This window comes from Hoplias malabaricus, chromosome 5 (genome assembly GCF_029633855.1).
Source record: "Hoplias malabaricus isolate fHopMal1 chromosome 5, fHopMal1.hap1, whole genome shotgun sequence".
NCBI classification, from domain to species: domain Eukaryota; kingdom Metazoa; phylum Chordata; class Actinopteri; order Characiformes; family Erythrinidae; genus Hoplias; species Hoplias malabaricus.
Genome location: NC_089804.1, coordinates 41,645,275 through 41,663,870, shown reverse-complemented (window position 1 = coordinate 41,663,870; position 18,596 = coordinate 41,645,275). Strand labels below are relative to the sequence as shown.

Below are 18,596 nucleotides of genomic sequence, written 5' to 3'. Positions count from 1 at the left end.
TTTAGTTAAGTGGGGAAAATCTGCTAGACATCTTCTCCTTCCACTCCTGTGAGTCACTTTGGAAAAACAAAAATATTAATTTGAAAGTCAGAGTGGACGGGTCAGACCTGGCTGGAGTTCATGTGACCGCAGCACATGCACAGACTTTAGAAGAAGGTCTGGCTCTATGTTTATACACAGCATATACTTTTAAAATGTCTCATGTGCAAAGACTCCATGTCCAAAAGTTTGTAGACAAGTTGTCTGAATAAAAGATTTATGCTAATCAGGTAAAACCATGAATAAGGCCAAGCATCAGAGGAGTGTAAAACCCGAATGCACGGATGAGAAGAGGAGCAATATAACAGCCTTCTCTGGAGTGATGGAATCCATTCAATACATTTGCTCCTGACTTTCCATAAATGTTTATGCGGATGAAAGCAATCAGATCCTCACAACAACGATACATTGTGTACAATAATGCCTTCTCAGAAGAGTAGGTGTGAACAAAACCACTAAATTTAGCCTCCGAAGACAGATTAATCCATCAAGGCAAACTAATCCACAGCACAACCCCTGTTTAAAAACATGTTCTTTCACAAACTGAAAACGATTACATAGCTCCATTTAAGAGGTCCTGAAATCCCTAAATGTACATAGTGCAGTTTTAACTCTGAGGCATTTCTTTTTGACCTGTTGGTTTAGTGCTTGTTTCAGTACCTTGTGTTGATGTATATTTCTGTTGTAAGGAGTGTGTTCATGTGTGTTCTATATGCCAGGCTTTGAAAAGAGAGATGAGAGAAGGACAGAAAGAGAAAAGGGGGAAGTCTAGATAAGTAGATGAGTTTGCCCATGTTTAATGCGCTCTCTTGTACTTTTAATCTTGTACAGCAGTGCATTGGATGCACTGTTAAATGTGTGTCTGTTAGCTAGCATAACAATGGGGCAGTTAGTGTTCTCCTGTGTTAGAGGGAATTAGAAAAGATAAACTGGGCAATGCTTTTAGAGTATCTTTGATTTCATATGAAAAGTTGAATGAGATCAATCCAGTGCATAACTGTAATACATCTAATGTCTGCTCTGTGATTTGTGTTCATGGTCTTTATAGCAGACAGCGTGTATGTCTCCAGTTAGGTCAAACATGGTGTTTGACAGTAATCTCTGCCTGGACTTGAGTGAGGTCAGATGGAGCAATTGAACAAAAATGCTGTGAGTATTTATTGTGTTTTTAGGCCAAAGCCATTTCAGCCTATGGACACATCTGGTAAAACTTCTATTCTATAAACAGTCTGTTCTTTTCCATTTTGTTTCATTTAATTTTGTCTTGTTATGATTCATTTTCATTAATGTCTCACTCTTATGAAATCTGCTGGGTGTTTCTGATGATTTAGAGCCCGTGTATTGCATGTCATATACCGAAGACTAAGGTCCTGATGTTTATTTTGACACGTCTACAGACCTTTGACCAGAGCTAATAAAAATAACGTGTTTTAATAAGAAAAACGGCTCTGTGAAGGCTGTGATCCAATGAGGGATGAAGGTGAGGGTTTCCTGTTTGCTTTGCTTCTTCGGTCATTGCCTTTCTTTCGTTAGAAATCAATCACTGGTCTTGGAGAAAAAACAAAATGAGAGCAAACACTTAGGCTCTTTGGCAGAAGATGAAAGAAATAAGGAAATATTGTTTGGAACCACTCCTTTGTCCTAAGGCAAACAGAAAGGAAATATACCAGCAGGAAAATGTGTAGGCTCATAAAACAGGGCCTATAACACTCAATAACAACAAATGAAGTGTTACAGTGCCTAACATGACATTGTTTCTAAGACATATCATATTATAGCTTTATATATATATATACACACAGACACACAATATCACTCCCTAACCTCACTAATAATATATAAGGTTGAATACAGTATAAACCAGAGTAGGGGCTGTGTCCACAAACTTTTGGCCATATACTGCATCTGTGATTCAAACCAAGTAAACCACAAGAAATGTGCCAAGCGCATGTTTGTTGCACAGCTGAGTGAAGAATGTGGAATTGCTTCATTATTCAGACACTTATCTTTTGAGGAACACATTTCTCCTGAAACTGTTGTAAGGAGTGAAACCAGTGTCCACACACTGTCCACTCTGTGACCTGTTACAATGTGTTGTTTATCACTGTGTTATTCAGAAGTATGAAACAAACACGAGTAATACAGTGGTCGGGCTTTTTCTGGACGTCATGTTGACGCGTGAGGTTTGAGGTCATGTGTCAGGTTGCAGAGGAGCTCTTTAATAACACATTGTGTTGCACATAATAATGGACACCTCATCCCACAGAGGTTGAGAGCAATCGGAGCTTAACATTAAACTACAGACCCAGTGACCTAAGGTATGAAAGAGTTAACCTCACGTATCTGCTCATATACCTGGGCGGTTAAAAGTTTGAGTACACATTTTACATAACATGAAAGGACTTACAGCTGGGTCTGAGTAACTTTCATTAATTGGTTTTCCAACAGAGAGCAACCCATTGCCCAGTTTTGTATGTTATTAACAGTAACAGAGAATGTAGATTTTATAGGTTTTTTTTCTTTTTTCCAACACATCAAAACACAAATACAGGGCACATATTAGCTTTAGGACACCCTCTCTGAACACCCATGTCCTCAATATGCATAGATTTTAATTTATATATTTTCATATTCTGTTGTATTTAGTTTAATTATGTTGTTGATAACGGGTTGTTTTCCTTAAATCATTCATTCATTCATTCATTATCTGTAACCCTTATCCAATTCAGGGTCGCAGTGGGTCCACAGCCTACCTGGAATCATTGGGCGCAAGGCGGGGAATACACCCTGGAGGGGGCGCCAGTCCTTCAAAGGGCAACACAGACACACACACACACATTCACTCACACCCTTCAAAGGGCAACACAGACACACACACACACATTCACTCACACACTTACACCTACAGACACTTTGGAGTCACCAATCAACCTACCAACATGTGTTTTTGGACTGTGGGAGGAAACTGGAGCACCCGGAGGAAACCCACGCAGACACGGGGAGAACACACCAACTCCTCACAGACAGTCACCCGGAGGAAACCCATGCAGACACAGGGAGAACACACCACACTCCTCACAGACAGTCACCTGGAGCGGGAATCAAACCCACAACCTCCAGGTCCCTGGAGCTGTGTGACTGCGACACCTACCTCCTGCGCCACCGTGCCGCCCCTTCCTTAAATCAGTGATATTTATATCGTTCAAAACAGGGAAATGGGTTGTTAACTTATTAATGGGGTCATATTGCTGCCCAAATATATTTGAAAAGCTTGGAAAATATTTATCATATGTAATAATGTTCATCAATGGTCATCGTGTGTGAAGTCACTATAAGATACCTATATAAAATTTGTCATATATATATATATATATATATATATATTTTTTTTTTTTTACTGGGGCCATGGCCATATATAATTTACACATGTTTTAGAAGCATTTTTATTAGTCTGTTCACCATGAAACTTCCCCACGCTACCAAGGATGTCCAGTGTTTTCGTACAGACACACAAAGCTTTTGTCTGATACATCCAAGGTGAGCTGAAGTGGACTAATCGTCCAGTATCAGTGCCATGACCTCACATAGGTTTGATGATTGGACGGCATGAAATCCTCAATCACTTTCCAGCATGTAGCATAATCTACATTCTAAAAGAGTAGAGGCAAATTATGTATTAGTTCATTTATTCCAATGATGTAGACCTGTGTTTCCTAACCCTGCCCTGTACATTTTAGTGGTCCTCCTGCTTTAACACACCCACAGCAACTATGAAAGGACTTGTTCATTAACTGATTCTTTGAGGGGAGATGGGAAAGCAATAAATGAATAAATGTGCAGGGCAGGGTCCCTCCAGGACCAGGGCTGAGAAACAGTGATGTAGACTGTATGCTAACGTTTGGCTCTATATTGTGTAGTTAATGACGTTAGTGCTAATGTAAGAGATACTCTAGTTTAAATGAGAATCTAGTAAATTCTCTAGAAAGCTAAATCCCATGGCCCACTTACTTCATGGAAAGATGGCACTTATGGACCACTTTATGATGGCATTAACAACAAAATAGAGCCAAATGTCACCAGAAATAAAGTATAGGTCAATTTCTGGCTCTCATTAAGTTCCAAACAGTTAGCAGAGCTACATCTTTCGCATAAAAAGTCACATGAGTGTAAACTAACTGTAGTTCTGTACTAATATCAGTGTCATCTAAAACATTTCACTCTTCTATGTAACTAGCCTAAAAATAGCTCATGACTTGGCCATGACTAGCCAGATATTGATGATATTCCAGACAGTAATTCATAACACATATACCTTTAAATTCCATTGTTCTTAGTAAGTACCACACGGTGTCACGTCACCAAAAATTTCCGAGTTATAGAGGACAGTTATTTCCCTCTGAGCACCACCCACCTGACCGTTTCTTAAGAGACAAGCAATTGTCAGGTGTGTAGTGGTTGTCTGATGATGTAAAACCCACATATTTTGAAGTTCGTATACAAGTCGTAACCCTGTAATTACTGTCAGACTGAACAGTCTGAATTTAAAGAGTCATGCCATGGATATTTTACCTGGATTTCAGTTCAGCTTCTAATATATAATAATCTGCTGATATGCATCATCTAATACCTTTGGGCTGAGCTGGGGAAGCATTTGTGATCCAGAACTAGTAGTACCTGATCTAACTAATGCTCAGGTGGCTTATTTCTACCAAATGCTCATAGGAATGTTCCAATATTTAATCTAAGGCCTTGCCAGAGGAGTAGAGACTGCTACTGCTGCAAAGAGGGACAAATGCCCTATGAACCTGCTTTATTTCCAAAGGAAGGTTGGTGGTGTCCACAAACATTTGGCCACACAATCTGCAGCATACAAAATTTGGTGACAGTGGTAGTGGTGCTGGTATTTCGGCTTTGCCAGGCTTTGATCACAAATGCTGAGTCATGGTTCCAGAGCAGTTCCTGCACATCACAACATTTGCTTTCGGTGATAATAGACAATGCAACTTTGTTTCCTCAGAAGTTATATATTAAAAGAGAGATCCTGGATGTAGGTGGAGATCAGAGACGCTGGCTTCAAGGCAAAAAGAAAGGGCAAAGCCGAAGTTTTAAAAAATGGGTCAATGTTATAGCAACTTGGGAAATGTTATATTGTGCTGAGAGCAAATGACCTCTATTTACACTGACTTCCATTAAAAGTTAAGAAGGTATTTTTCCTTCTTCTGTAAAGTTATTATTTTGGGAATGCCTGTTTTTCATTGGACAGCAGCGAAATGTAATGGTGTAGTTAATTAGAAAGGTCAGTTAACCATTGGCATGAATGAAAACATGCTGTTCCACATAGAAATAATCTACATTCTTCGAGGGTTCATTGCACAGTGCCATAGAGAACGACGTTTGGTCCATTAAAGAACCTCGTAGAACTTGCAGCGAGTCCTTTCTGAACCAAACGTTTGTATAAAATGCTGCTTGCTGAAGTATTTACATTAGTCTGATTCTGAAGGCAACGTAGACGCATCCTTCACTGCCATAGATTTCCTATAACTCTGTGTCAGCACGGCCAGCAGCACTCATCAGAAAACACTGACCGATAACAATGAGGATGCAGCCAAGTCTCAATAAACGTAAGTCAGATTTAAGATCTTGTAGATTTAAGATATCTTGTAGTTTAAATGACGTCACTGTAGTTTAAATTAGCTACAGGTGTAGTAATTGTGCAATTATATATTTTCTAACAATTTTTTGCCTCTTCTTCATACTCATGAATAATGTATTGTATTCCTTCGTAACATATTTCCTGTCAGTGATGAGCAGTACTGTACGTGTCGGTTGCCTGATGGCAGACGGCTGTTTGTATCCTCGCCCCGTTGTGGCACATTGCTGCCTTGGAAGCATGTCTCAAGTGCAATTTGTTTACGGTTTCTTCATGTCTACATGTTGCCTCCTAAGGTGCTGCATTCTGAGAGAACACAGGCAACAAAACTTGACCTAACAAATGCTCAGCTGGCTTAATTCTATCAAGTACTCATGGAAATGGACCAATATTTAGTCTAAGGTCTTGTTAGAGGAGTGTTACTGCTGCAAAGAGCGAGAAATGCCTTATGAACCCACTTCATTTCAGAAGGAAGGTTGGTGATGTCCAACACTTTTTAGGAGGTTGTCCACAAACATGGTTTTTCAGCTTTGCCAGGCTTACGGTTGCAGGTTTCTTGATGTCTAAATGCTGCCTCCTAAGGTGCTGACTACTGACACAGCACAGGCAGCAAGACAGAGAGGTTGTTCCGCTCTGTTTCAGACACAGCCAGTGTAAGAAAGGCCTTATTGGTATAAAACTATCAGATGATGTGTAGTTTTCAAACACATCCGTGTAGTGTCTGAACTCAAAGAATGATTAACCACTGTTATTTCAGTGAAGAGGAATAAGCAGAATTATGACAGTAACAGTAGTCTCTACCACACAACAATCCTGAAACTACTCCTGGTTTGGATATTACTAAGTCTAGGGAGTACTTCAAGTAGTAGAGAAACTTTATGTTCCTTAAACGTTACTGATATGAAGCACTTCATTTTATTTTTGTAGTATTTCATTGTTACTTTGCATGAGTTGTAAGTGAGTGGATGAGTGAGTGCCTGGGTGACTAAGTAAGTGCATGTGTAAGTGAGTGAGGAATGCCTCTTTAAAAACCATCTATTTAAAGGTTATTCAGGGTGGAGTTTTCTAGTCAAATGTTGGTCACAATATACATTTAATAATGACCTTCAAAGGCACCTGTGTTTGTTACTGATTGATATTTACCTTTAAAACATTACCACGTTTATCTGCTAAGAGTTCCGTTAAAGCAGGAAAATCCATGTTAATGACTCTGAGGTTGATTTATTAAGTCAGGAATTTGTGTCCAGGAACGTTGTTTTATTGTGTAAGGTTTTGTTGTAAATGGTCATGGGGCCTGATGTGTATCTTCAGAAGGAAGAGGGAGGAGGAGGAGGGTGAGTATAAAACTCCATTGCTTGAGGCAAACTTGTCATTTACACTGATGTTATCCAGGATTGTCACCGCCAGCGTGCTCTTACACAAAGAAAATGAGGAAATACGGGTGGAACAACATTACAGGTTTAATATTCAAGAACCCCACAGCACCTGATGAGGTAAAAACAATAATAATAATAAGTCTACTTTGTGAATTTGTGTGTGAACATTGGGAAATGACACGTTGGATATAATTGTTGTTTTAAATGTTTTTAATGCATCTCCACTTTATACTTTTTTTTTTAAGAGTTTAATTTTTCCACATTTTCCACATCTTTGGTGGAACTGTGGAAATGCCCCAAATTTACTTGGAAAACTTCTTATTAAAGTCAATATTATAAATATAAAAAAATGTATGCATTATGCATTCTCCTGTAAGATAGTCATTTTGAAGATACATGATTTATTTTATTCATTTATTTATTTTTGGCAACAACAGTATGTTTACTTCTCTTAAAGATACGTTTACAAGTGTTTTCTCATGCACTTATCCAACGGTTCTATTTTTCTATATCTATCTGTTCATTCATAATAATCCAGATTGAATTTGTTGCTGCTTTAGGAAAGGAATGCACCAAAAAGGCCTGACCCTCATGTTGGCAGTGGAGATGAGAATGCAGACAGAGGAAACTGGAGCAACAAGAGAGAGTACCTGCTGTCTATGATAGGATACGCTGTTGGACTAGGGAATGTTTGGAGATTCCCATATCTGACGTACAAACATGGGGGAGGTAAGTGAAAAAACGGGAATTCCAGCAATACATCAAAATAATGTATGTACTCAGTTCAGTCATTGACACTGATCTTAAGATAAACTGGTTACATCTCAGGTTTCTTTACAGTGGTTGTTGTGAATTGTAATCAATGTATAAATTATATATTTCAATATGTATTTGTTCAGATTTTTGCACTGATTACTATGACTTTAATGTACAGCATCTACAACTTATGTAGATTAAGATATAATAATATGTGTATTTTTAAGCTTTCACCACTGTCAAAACTATCACCAAACTATGTCTCAGATATTAGACAATGTATTGAAAACCTTTTATGTAGTAATGTGTATTTTAGGAATCATTATAGTTCATTCATTACTGAAGCATGTAGACATTTAAAAAAAAATCAATGTTCAGTTTTAAAATGTTATAGATTTCATTATTAGAATAATATTGTGCATTGTTTTGCAGCCAAACCAAAAACTACTCTAATTTAAATCCAAGGATAAATGTAGTGCAAGTCCATGAGTGCTTGTACAAGGCCCCAAAAATATATCTGTATTATCAATGATTCGTGGTTTATTTGGTAGCACTTCACAGTGTGATTGGTTTTGCTAATTGTATTAGTAGTGTACAATGTTAGAGGTGCAGTATCTCACTCCCCACTCCCTCACTACTGGCCCTTGAGCCATGAGGAGACAACGTTTTAGAGCTTACACTAGGCTTAGGATAGATTTAGGGTGATGACTGGTTTATTGTTATGGTTGATATGATTAGGGTTATAGGATTAGGTTTAGATATATGGTTAAGGCTGAATTTTTACACAGATTAGACATCAGAAATACACGTGCATGTCCTTAAAATGCAGACTATATTTCATACACCTTGTACAAATCCTGGGCATGGTGTTTTAATAAAATATATCAAATATTCACTCACAGACTAGAATCATGCTAATCGACCAAGATGCTACACTGACTCATGTTGCTCATATCTAAATCCACCACTGAGGAATGTGTTTACCATGCACCAACTATCTGATAACTTCAGAGAATCAAGTTCTGTCAAAATCTGTTTAACAATTTTAGAAGCAGTTTAGCAATCTCAAAATGAGAATTAAGGGAACATCTATGATTGTGGGGAACTGCAGTTCCTTCTGGTTTGTTTACATTCAAAAGGTGCACATCTTTTAAGGTGTTAAGTTTGAGGAGGAAAAACAACTGCTGCTTGTACACGGCCGAAGTGTAACTTGTCTGTGAGTTTTTTTTCACTGTTTAAATTACCACAAAAACTTGTTTGTAACTCGAGTCATTTAGTTTTGTAGTGTGTTTCAGTCTGTGTTTACTTTCATGTGGTTAGCAGTCTCCCAAATTTAGTGTGGCTTCCTACCTAAATAATCTGAAACAGCAAAAATAAGTCAATATTTCCCACTCAAGGATCAGGAATAAAGCAATATCCTCATCTATTTAATGGTTTTCAACGTTTGGAGTCCTCTTTGCCGTTTTTCTGCCATAAGCAGTATTTTTAGTCGTATACGGACACCAGGGGTTCGTAAACACATTAAACTGCACACAAACATATTGGAGAACTAGAAAATGGTGAGGAATCTTCTATAAAAAGTGAACATTGCCCTTAATTTTTTTACGTAAACAATGAATCAGTTTTTTCTCTATAATAATTGTAACTTAACTCTTTCTTTTCAGGGGCTTTTCTGATCCCCTATTTTATCATGCTGTCTATTGCGGGTCTGCCACTCTTTTTCATGGAGAGTTCTTTTGGACAGTTCTGCAGTCAGGGGCCCATTAACGTGTGGAAAGCTGTACCAATTCTACAGGGTAAGACAATCTCTTCTCTGTCCACACAGTAACATTGAAGGCTTTATAGTGTTTAGAAATGTGTAGAATCCTTCAAGTAATATAAATTGTTTGTTGGAAATATTCCTTTGTACAATCTTATGTTGTGGTAATATATAAAGTGATATTGAAATTGCTTTTTTTTTTTCCTTTTTATCAATTTTGCAGGTGTGGGCATCACCATGATGCTTGTCAGCACGTTTGTGTCAATCTACTACAACGTCATCATTGCATACAGTATCTATTACCTCTTTGCATCATTTCAGTCTCCACTGCCGTGGAGTGACTGCTCAGGCTGGTCTGGCATGGACTGCAATGTTACTGCTAGAGGTTTGTTAAGCACTGAATACCATATCTTTATTAGGAAGACTCTAAGAAATACATTAAAACAAAATATAATTATTAAGATGCCAGCATAGTGGAGCAGCAGGTAGTGTCTCTGTCACAGCTCCAGGGTCCTGGAAGTTGTGGGTTCGAGTCCTTCTCTGGGTGACTGTTTGTGAGGAGTGTGGTGTGTTCTCCCTGTGTCTGCGTGGGTTTCCTCTGGGTGACTGTGAGGAGTGTGGTGTGTTCTCCCTGTGTCTGCGTGGGTTTCCTCCGGGTGACTATCTGTGAGGAGTGTGGTGTGTTCTCCCTGTGTCTGCGTGGGTTTCCTCCTACACTCCAAAAACACATGTTGGTAGGTGAATTGGTGACTCAAAAGTGTCCGTAGGTGTGAATGTGTGATTGTGTGTCACCCTGTAAAGGACTGGCGCCCCCTCCAGGGTGTGTTAATGTAGGTCTACGTCAGTTGTTACTAAACATAATGGCTATAAAGTGTAATGGACTTATATAAACATTTGTAGCCATGCTAATAATGTTTTCTAGGCTCATACATGTGTAATTGTAGGTCTTTTAGACATAGAGAGAACTCATTATGGTGTAATATATTAAATAAATGGACTAGCTCAGGTGTTACAAAATCCTCTCACAAGACTTTGTCTATTTACACAGAAAAGTCAATCATTCGTGACATTCCTGTTCTAGTAAGAGCAAACAGCATTCCTGGTGACCTGGCTTTGTGAGGAAATTTTGCTCCTCATATTGAACACAGTCAAAAATATCTCGATGGAACTTCCTTGTCAAATGAACGTGTTTTTTATTAGAACCTATGGAAAAAATGTGACCATACCACAGTGAAAGAATTTTCCAACAGCATGACACTTACACCTCAAGCAAATAAAGTCTGACAGGACGGCTTTAATGAGGCAACATTTCACATTAAACCTGTTCACTCCTTTTTTGTGTGTGTGTCTCCACAGAGTATTGCAATATGACGGCCTACAACGAAAGCCTGATAGCTGTGAACATGAGTGCAATGGCTGATGGGAATCAAAGCTGTCCTGAAGAGTTATTAGTTACTGTTCCATTACAGAGCCCCAGTGAACGCTATTGGGAGTGAGTACACTGTGTGTACTTTGTGTATGTGCAGTGGTACATGTATGTTATCATATATATGATGTTTGTTGATTCATTAAGTGAAATTTTGTACACTTTAGATATTTTAATGTAAGACTACAGTTTGTCGATTGTACACTCCCATGGTAGTAGGACTGAAGTGTGTGTTTCACTAGTTTAAGCAGCATTACTGCTGTGAAATTATACATGGAAACACTGACAGTTCTGATTGACGCAAAGTGCTATTGCGGTGACAAATCACAAACCATTAGTCTGCTAATTGTGCCCCCTTGTGGAGAAGTTTAAAACTGCTAAATGTGAGTGAGGGAAAATTAATTATAAGCAATTAGGCCATTCACATCTAACAAGGACCTACATTGTCATTGATGCAAAGCACAATATCACCCCTTGAGGAGCAGTCCATAAATGTGAGAACACATGAGTTGTAGTGCCCCTTGTGGTGCAATTCTTAACCGTAAATGTTTGAGCAAGTGAATTACCAGCCAGATTTTGAGCTGTAGTCTCAGATTTATTTCCTATAATATAAAGGATGGTGTTTCTAATAGAGCATTCATTAAGTAAACACATGTAACATGTTTGGAGGAAAACACTAAATGTCCATATATATTTTATTAGCATACAGATGCCTCCATTGGCTAGTACACCACTGACAAATGAAGGAGAGGTAGAGCTATCCTATGCACCAAGAGAGTGAAAGTCAATTGGATTTCTTGCCCCAGATGCCAGTGACATCACTTGGAGTTCGTGCATGCAGTCTGCTGATGATAGGCTCAAAATGTAGTCATTCTGAAGCACCCATATCTTATTTAATGATCATTATTTACACAAAAAGGATAACAATAAACTGAGGGCTCACTGTAAATGTTGTTAATGTAGACTTAAAGAAAAAAAGCATTTTCACTATATAGATTACACTATATATTTAATTGTCAGAGATATGTTTTGAAACACCATGACTTATGTTTTTCGGTTGCTAAATATTATCTAATGGATAGATTTGCTTTACCAAACAGACACTGTGACTGGTTACATAACATAGACTTATAAAATCAGTGTTCACTGTTTACAATGATAAATGCTAAAGCTGATATCTGGAAATAAGAGGACCCAAGTGAGCCCTGAAAGGGCATGAGTATTATTTAACTGTAAATAGCTAATATCTTATTATTTTTTAAGCAGATTCAGTCTGCAGTGTGTGATTTCATTTATGCCCTAGACGTAGCTGCAGTGTATTTAACGTAAGAAAATGAATTGAAATATATAGCAGATATAACTGACCATTTTGCCCAAACTAAACTTGTAAAAATTTAACTCAATTTCAGCAGAAGTACTAATGCTTACCCAGTGTAAGTTCCATAATGTTATATATAATAACTGAGTAAATGTGCAACACTTAAAAAGAAACCAATGGGCAGTTTCGTCCAGTTACCTAACCAGTGGCCCCCAGGGCTTTTGAGTTAGAGACCACTGTTTTAAAGTAACCTATTTGCTCTTGTTATTCAGCATGGTGGCCCTCCAGCGCAGCAGCAGTATGGACGAGACAGGGCCAGTAGTGTGGCACCTGGCATTGTGTTTGCTGCTCGGCTGGATCCTCATCGCTGCAGCTCTCTTCAAAGGCATCAAGTCTTCTGGGAAAGTAGGTGTTTCTATAAGATTCCACACTTATTCTTTTACAGTTTAGAGTCTGTGGGCCCAATAACTGTACACTATATTTTAATAAGAGTAAAAACTGTCGGGAACTACGCTCTAAATTATTGATTTTTTATTACATTTTTATTTATCTCTTATACTTCTGTTAATAATAAAATAATTGAAAATAATTATATTAATAATCAGCATTAAGATATGAGTGGGGCGGCACGATAGTGTTACTGCCATAGGGTCCTGGAGGTTGTGTCCTCCGGGTGACTGTCTGTGAGGAGTGTGGTGTGTTCTCCCTGTGTCTGCGTGGGTTTCCTCCGGGTGGCTGTGAGGAGTGTGGTGTGTTCTCCCTGTGTCTGCGTGGGTTTCCTCCGGGTGACTGTCTGTGAGGAGTGTGGTGTTTTCTCCCTGTGTCTGCGTGGGTTTCCTCCGGGTGCTCCAGTTTCCTCCCACGCTCCAAAAACACAAGTTGGTAGGTGGATTGGAGACTCAAAAGTGTCCGTAGGTGTGGCGCCCCCTCCAGGGTGTGTCCCCACCTTGTTCCCAGTGACTCCGGGTAGGCTCCGGACCCACCGCCGCCCTGAACTGAATAAGGGTTACAGACAATGCATGAATGAATGAATTAAGATTGATTATGATTCAAGAGCTTTTGTATTGGTCATTATCCTTAGACAAAAATGTTTGGCTAATGCTATTTGCTTACAATATATGTTGAGTATAAAGTGAGTGAAGACTAAAACAAGAAGGACTTGAGGCTGTTGATGCAGAATGTCTGAGTCATGTGATGATTGCCTGTTTATAGATGTACTTCATGTGATATATCATGTATGTTTATATTCAGGTGGTGTATTTCACAGCTACATTTCCTTATGCCGTTCTGCTGATTCTATTGATACGAGGCGTCACTCTGGAAGGAGCAAGAGATGGAATCGAGTATTACATCGGTTCTCAGTCCAATCTCAGCAAACTGGCAGAAGCTGAGGCAAGTTTGGGATTTGCTGTTTAACTCAAACTTAAGATTTACCCCAGTCTCCTCTGCACCATTTGTACTGGGAATGTTTTCTCTTTTCTCATTTAGCTTTTTGTCTTCTGCAGGTCTGGAAGGATGCAGCCACTCAAATCTTCTTCTCCCTCTCTATTGCCTGGGGCGGTTTAACGGCGCTGGCTTCCTATAACAAGTTTCATAATAACTGCTATAAAGACTCCATCATCGTTTGCATCACTAACTGCAGCACCAGCATTTTCGCGGGCTTTGCCATCTTCTCCATCCTCGGACACATGGCACACGTCTACCAGAGGCCGGTCTCAGAGGTTGCGCAGGCAGGTGGGTGCACTCCAACTATCTGTATTGTCCAGTTAAGAGACAAAGATATGCTCAAAGTAGTGTTACACTGCTCATTTCTGCCAAGATTACTGGTTGAGATTTAAAATAATTCAGTGTGAGATCATGTGGAATTATTCCTTATAAAGGGACTTACAGACTCAGATTTGATTACAGTGGTGGAGATTTCAGTCTGATTGTGACAGCAGTGTTTTACCAGGTCCTGCACGGTTAAAGAATGCAGTCCTGTTTTGGTATTTGGTTTGTTTTTTTCTTATTCCACAAACATATTTTAACTTTCTTTGTGCCAGTGGTTTATCAGCAAATTTCCTGTCCATTTTTAGCAAGACGTGTACATAATTTAGGACTATTTTTGAGTCAGCATTGATACATACTGTGTGAATGTGATAGTGCTAAACGGCTTCTTGGGCGTCACAGTGGAGCAGCAGATAGTGTCTCTGTCACAGCTCCAGGGGACTTGAACCTCTGCTCCGGGTGACTGTCTGTGAGGAGTGTGGTGTGTTCTCCCTGTGTGGGTTTCCTCCGGGTGACTGTCTGTGAGGAGTGTGGTGTGTTCTCCCTGTGTCTGCATGGGTTTCCTCCGGGTGACTGTCTGTGAGGAGTGTGGTGTGTTCTCCCTGTGTCTGTGTGGGTTTCCTCCGGGTGCTCCAGTTTCCTCCCACGCTCCAAAAACACACGTTGGTAGGTGGATTAGAGACTCAAAAGTGTCTGCAGGTGTGAGTGTGTGTTGCCCTGTGAAGGACTGGCACCCCCTCCAGGGTGTGTTCCTGCCTTGCATCCAGTGATTCTGGGTAGGCTCTGGACCCACTGCCGCCCTGAACTGGATAAGGATTACAGATAATGAATGAATGAATGAATGAATGAATGAATGACTTCTCCTGGTAAATTAAATTGACATCATTAAGGGAAAAATTAAATCTCTGTACATGTTTACACCAGACTTTGATTGTGGCTTTTATCCTCTCTATTTAAGGCTTTGGACTGGCTTTTATTGCTTACCCTGATGCTCTCTCCAAGCTTCCCATATCTCCTCTGTGGTCCATCCTCTTTTTCTTTATGCTCATCACTCTGGGCCTGGACTCTCAGTTTGCTGGAATAGGTGAGATAATCTCACTCACTCACTCACTCACTCATTCACTCACTCACTCACTCACTCACTCACTCACTCACTCACTCACTCACTCACCACTCACTCATTCACTCACTCACTCATTCACTCACTCACTCACTCACTCACTCACTCACTCATTCACTCACTTATTCTGAGCTGGGCTCAGAGACCCCTTTTAAAGCTCTGAAATACGTGTGCTGTGTCTGGCAGAGGTTATTACCACATGTCTGCAGGATGCCTACCCCAAATTCCTGAAGGCAAAGCGAGGCCCCATTACCGTCCTCATCTGTGTTGTCCTCTTCCTGCTTGGTCTGCCGTGTGTCACTGGGGTATGTACTTCACAAACAACCGCTTAACTATTTGGATGCACAAATAAACCATTTTTCTCATTGTGTTTTCACAACGCAACATTCAAATACAGTAGTACACTGAAGCTATAATGTAGATGTAGGTTTGATCCAATTCGCAGACCCTCTTATCCAGAGTAACTTCCAAATGTAATCATCTAACAGAGGGTGGCTAGTACAGGAGGGGGAGGGGGAGCTAAGGGGGTGATTTCCCCCTCCTCCAAAAGTTACATAGTGCACTTTCTGCAGTGGTGAGTCCAGTGTTGTAGTGACAGAGGATCTAGTCTGTCTATTACAGGTCAGTGAATCATCACAATAATTTTGAAACTGGAATTTTAATTTGGATTCATCTGCCCGTAAAGTTTGGGAAACCTTAAACTAAAGCAAACAAAATAAAACACAATAGAATTACTCATGAAACACTGTTTTTAAAGGCAGGTATTTACTGGGTCAATCTGATCGACACGTTCTGCGCTGGATGGATACTTCTGGTTGCTGGACTACTGGAAGTCGTGGGGCTCTCCTGTATATACGGTCAGTATCCGGTCAATTTATGGCTTTAATTATTGTTTTGCTGGTCTTTAACCCAGGCCTGCGATATGAACTGGAACTCTGCTTTCAGGTGGGAACCGCTTCATCAAAGACATTGAGATGATGATTGGAAGCAAGGGCGCCCTCTTCTGGATCTGGTGGAGAGCCTGCTGGTTTTTCATCACTCCTGTGGTTCTTCTTGTGAGCAGAGCAACACATTTAATGTCTCAGAATCCATGAAAATTACTGTCTGTGTTTGTAGTTAAAGGCTAATGTGAAATGAGAATTTTCCAACCTCTTTTTCTCCCTTAGAATGAAACTGGTCAGATTTATTGAATTAAAACCACTGTTTACTGTTATTAAATATATATAGTGTTAAACTAAGATGTGTGTGTGTGTGTGTGTGTGTGTATAGGTCATTCTGTGCTGGTCACTCTACACCTTCACAGCACCCACTTATGGCTCAGTGGAGTATCCTCAGTGGGGCATTGCTCTGGGCTGGTGCATGACGGCCTTCTGTCTGGTGTGGATCCCAATTGTGGCCGTCTGGAAGTGTGTGAAGGCCACTGGAAGCCCCTGGCAGGTAAGAGCGGATACTGATAAGCGTAAACGTGGATACACATTATGCATCCAATGTTTGTGGACCGGGGCGGCACGGTGGCGCAGCAGGTAGTGTCGCAGTCACACAGCTCCAGGGGCCTGGAGGTTGTAGGTTCGATTCTCGCTCCAGGTGACTGTCTGTGAGGAGTTGGTGTGTTCTCCCCGTGTCCGCGTGGGTTTCCTCCGGGTGCTCCGGTTTCCTCCCACAGTCCAAGTTGGTAGGTGGATTGGTGACTCAAAAGTGTCCGTGTGTGTGTGTGTCTGTGTTGCCCTGTGAAGGACTGGCGCCCCGTCCAGGGTGTATTCCTGCCTTGCGCCCAATGATTCCAGGTAGGCTCTGGACCCACCGTGACCCTGAACTGGATAAGCGGTTACAGATAATGAATGAATGAATGTTTGTGGACCACTTTCCATCCAATGTATCTTCTGAAATAAATTTTATGAAGCGTGCTCCTCTTTTGCCCTGTTGGCCCTAAGCTCAAGGGTCAACTTAAGCATCTGTGCAGATTCTACAAGCTGTGTGTTGACTTATAATGTTCCTTCTCTCTAATTTGATAATTCTCCTTGTAGCGTCTCAAATCAGCATGTTCTCCCACTGAGGACTGGGGTCCGTACCTGGAAAAACACAAGGGTGAGCGCTATGGTCAGGATGGGATGAATGCCACAGATGTCTACGTGATCTCAAACAAATGCAGCACCCGACTGTAAATTATAGATTATAGTTCTTAGTCTTTTCTTTTCATTCTTATTCAGCTTGTTTTAAGCTGTAAAATTTACATGGGTTTTACTTCATGGATTGTACAGTATCAGCTATTACGCCTCTAGTACATTTCAGTTCAGTATTTTGAGTACACTTGCTAGAACCTAGGCTTAATTAAGTCTTAACTGACTTGTCCATTAAACATAAGGAATTACTTAGATTTGTTTCTGAACCCATTTCGGACGTCTGACGAGGATGCCACTGGAGGCACACCAGGCACGCCCAACTGAGAGGAGGCACCGGGGTAGACCCAGGACATGCTGGAGGGATTATATCTCCCAGCTGACCCAGAACGCCTGGAAACCCCCAGGAGGAGCTGGTGGAAGTTGCGAGGGACAGAGAAAATAAGATTAGTGGATGATATTTACATAATTACTGCGCTGCCCCTGGTGCACTAGTGTGTATATGTGTGCAAATGGGTTCACTACCACAGATGGATTAAATGCGGAAGACACATTTCATTACACGTCGTACAATAAAGGTACCACTTTAAAATAAGACTACACTTATAGAGTTTTATAAATGATTTTACTCCATGTTATTAATTGGGTTGTAAACACCTTATAGGTCATTAATAATCATTTGTAGCACAGAGATAGAAAGGGAAATAGTAGTATATTTATTGTCTAATAGTGAAAGTGTCAGAGAAGGTACTGAAAATATCAAGGCAAAAATAATCTCAGAGCTGAGAATGTGAATGTAGTCATTTCACATGTTAATGTTAATGTGATATGTTAATATCACTGATGTATAAAAAGACAACAGACTTATTAACAAAAATATATATTTATATATATATGCTGGAGCTGACAGGGTTAATGATGAAGAATGGTTTAACTGTAGATGGGTGTGGGTTCACTATTTGGCAAACAACATGTCACTCTTGCCCTTTCTATCTCTGTGTTATAACTGATTATTAATGACTATTACTGTATTAGCAATATAATAAATAACTATTAATAAACAATTAGTCTTAAGTCTTAGTCTAAAGTGGGGCATTACATTTCATTTCACATTTCTAAAGCATTACTGGAAACATATGACTTTGAGGTGGATGGGCTACAACAGCAGACATCCACATCAGAGTCCACTTTTTTCAGTAAAGTACCTAAAGAATGTTTTTTAAAGTGTTGAATCTGAGCCATAGAGCGTTCAGTCCGTTCTGAGGGGG

The 18,596-nt window shown here is 40.0% G+C and overlaps 1 protein-coding gene across 1 annotated transcript; it reads left to right on the top strand.

Annotated features, from left to right (window-relative positions):
- Nucleotides 1-7,116: 7,116 nt before the first annotated feature.
- On the top strand, nt 7,117-17,373 carry slc6a14 (solute carrier family 6 member 14). The gene is made up of 14 exons (XM_066672356.1): nt 7,117-7,182; nt 7,626-7,794; nt 9,486-9,617; nt 9,804-9,965; nt 10,937-11,072; nt 12,597-12,729; nt 13,576-13,716; nt 13,830-14,058; nt 15,050-15,175; nt 15,398-15,516; nt 15,969-16,068; nt 16,157-16,266; nt 16,481-16,648; nt 17,236-17,373. The coding sequence occupies exons 1-14, from the start codon at nt 7,117-7,119 to the stop codon at nt 17,371-17,373; spliced, it is 1,929 nt and encodes a 642-aa protein (XP_066528453.1).
- The last annotated feature ends 1,223 nt before the right edge of the window (nt 17,374-18,596 follow it).

Coding starts and splice junctions, on each gene's coding strand:
- slc6a14 (XM_066672356.1), top strand. CDS start 7,117: ATGAGGAAATACGGGTGGAACAACATTACAGGTTTAATATTCAAGAAC. Junction 9,618..9,803: donor AGCTGTACCAATTCTACAGG/GTAAGACAATCT, acceptor TCAATTTTGCAG/GTGTGGGCATCACCATGATG. Junction 14,059..15,049: donor CTCAGAGGTTGCGCAGGCAG/GTGGGTGCACTC, acceptor TCTCTATTTAAG/GCTTTGGACTGGCTTTTATT.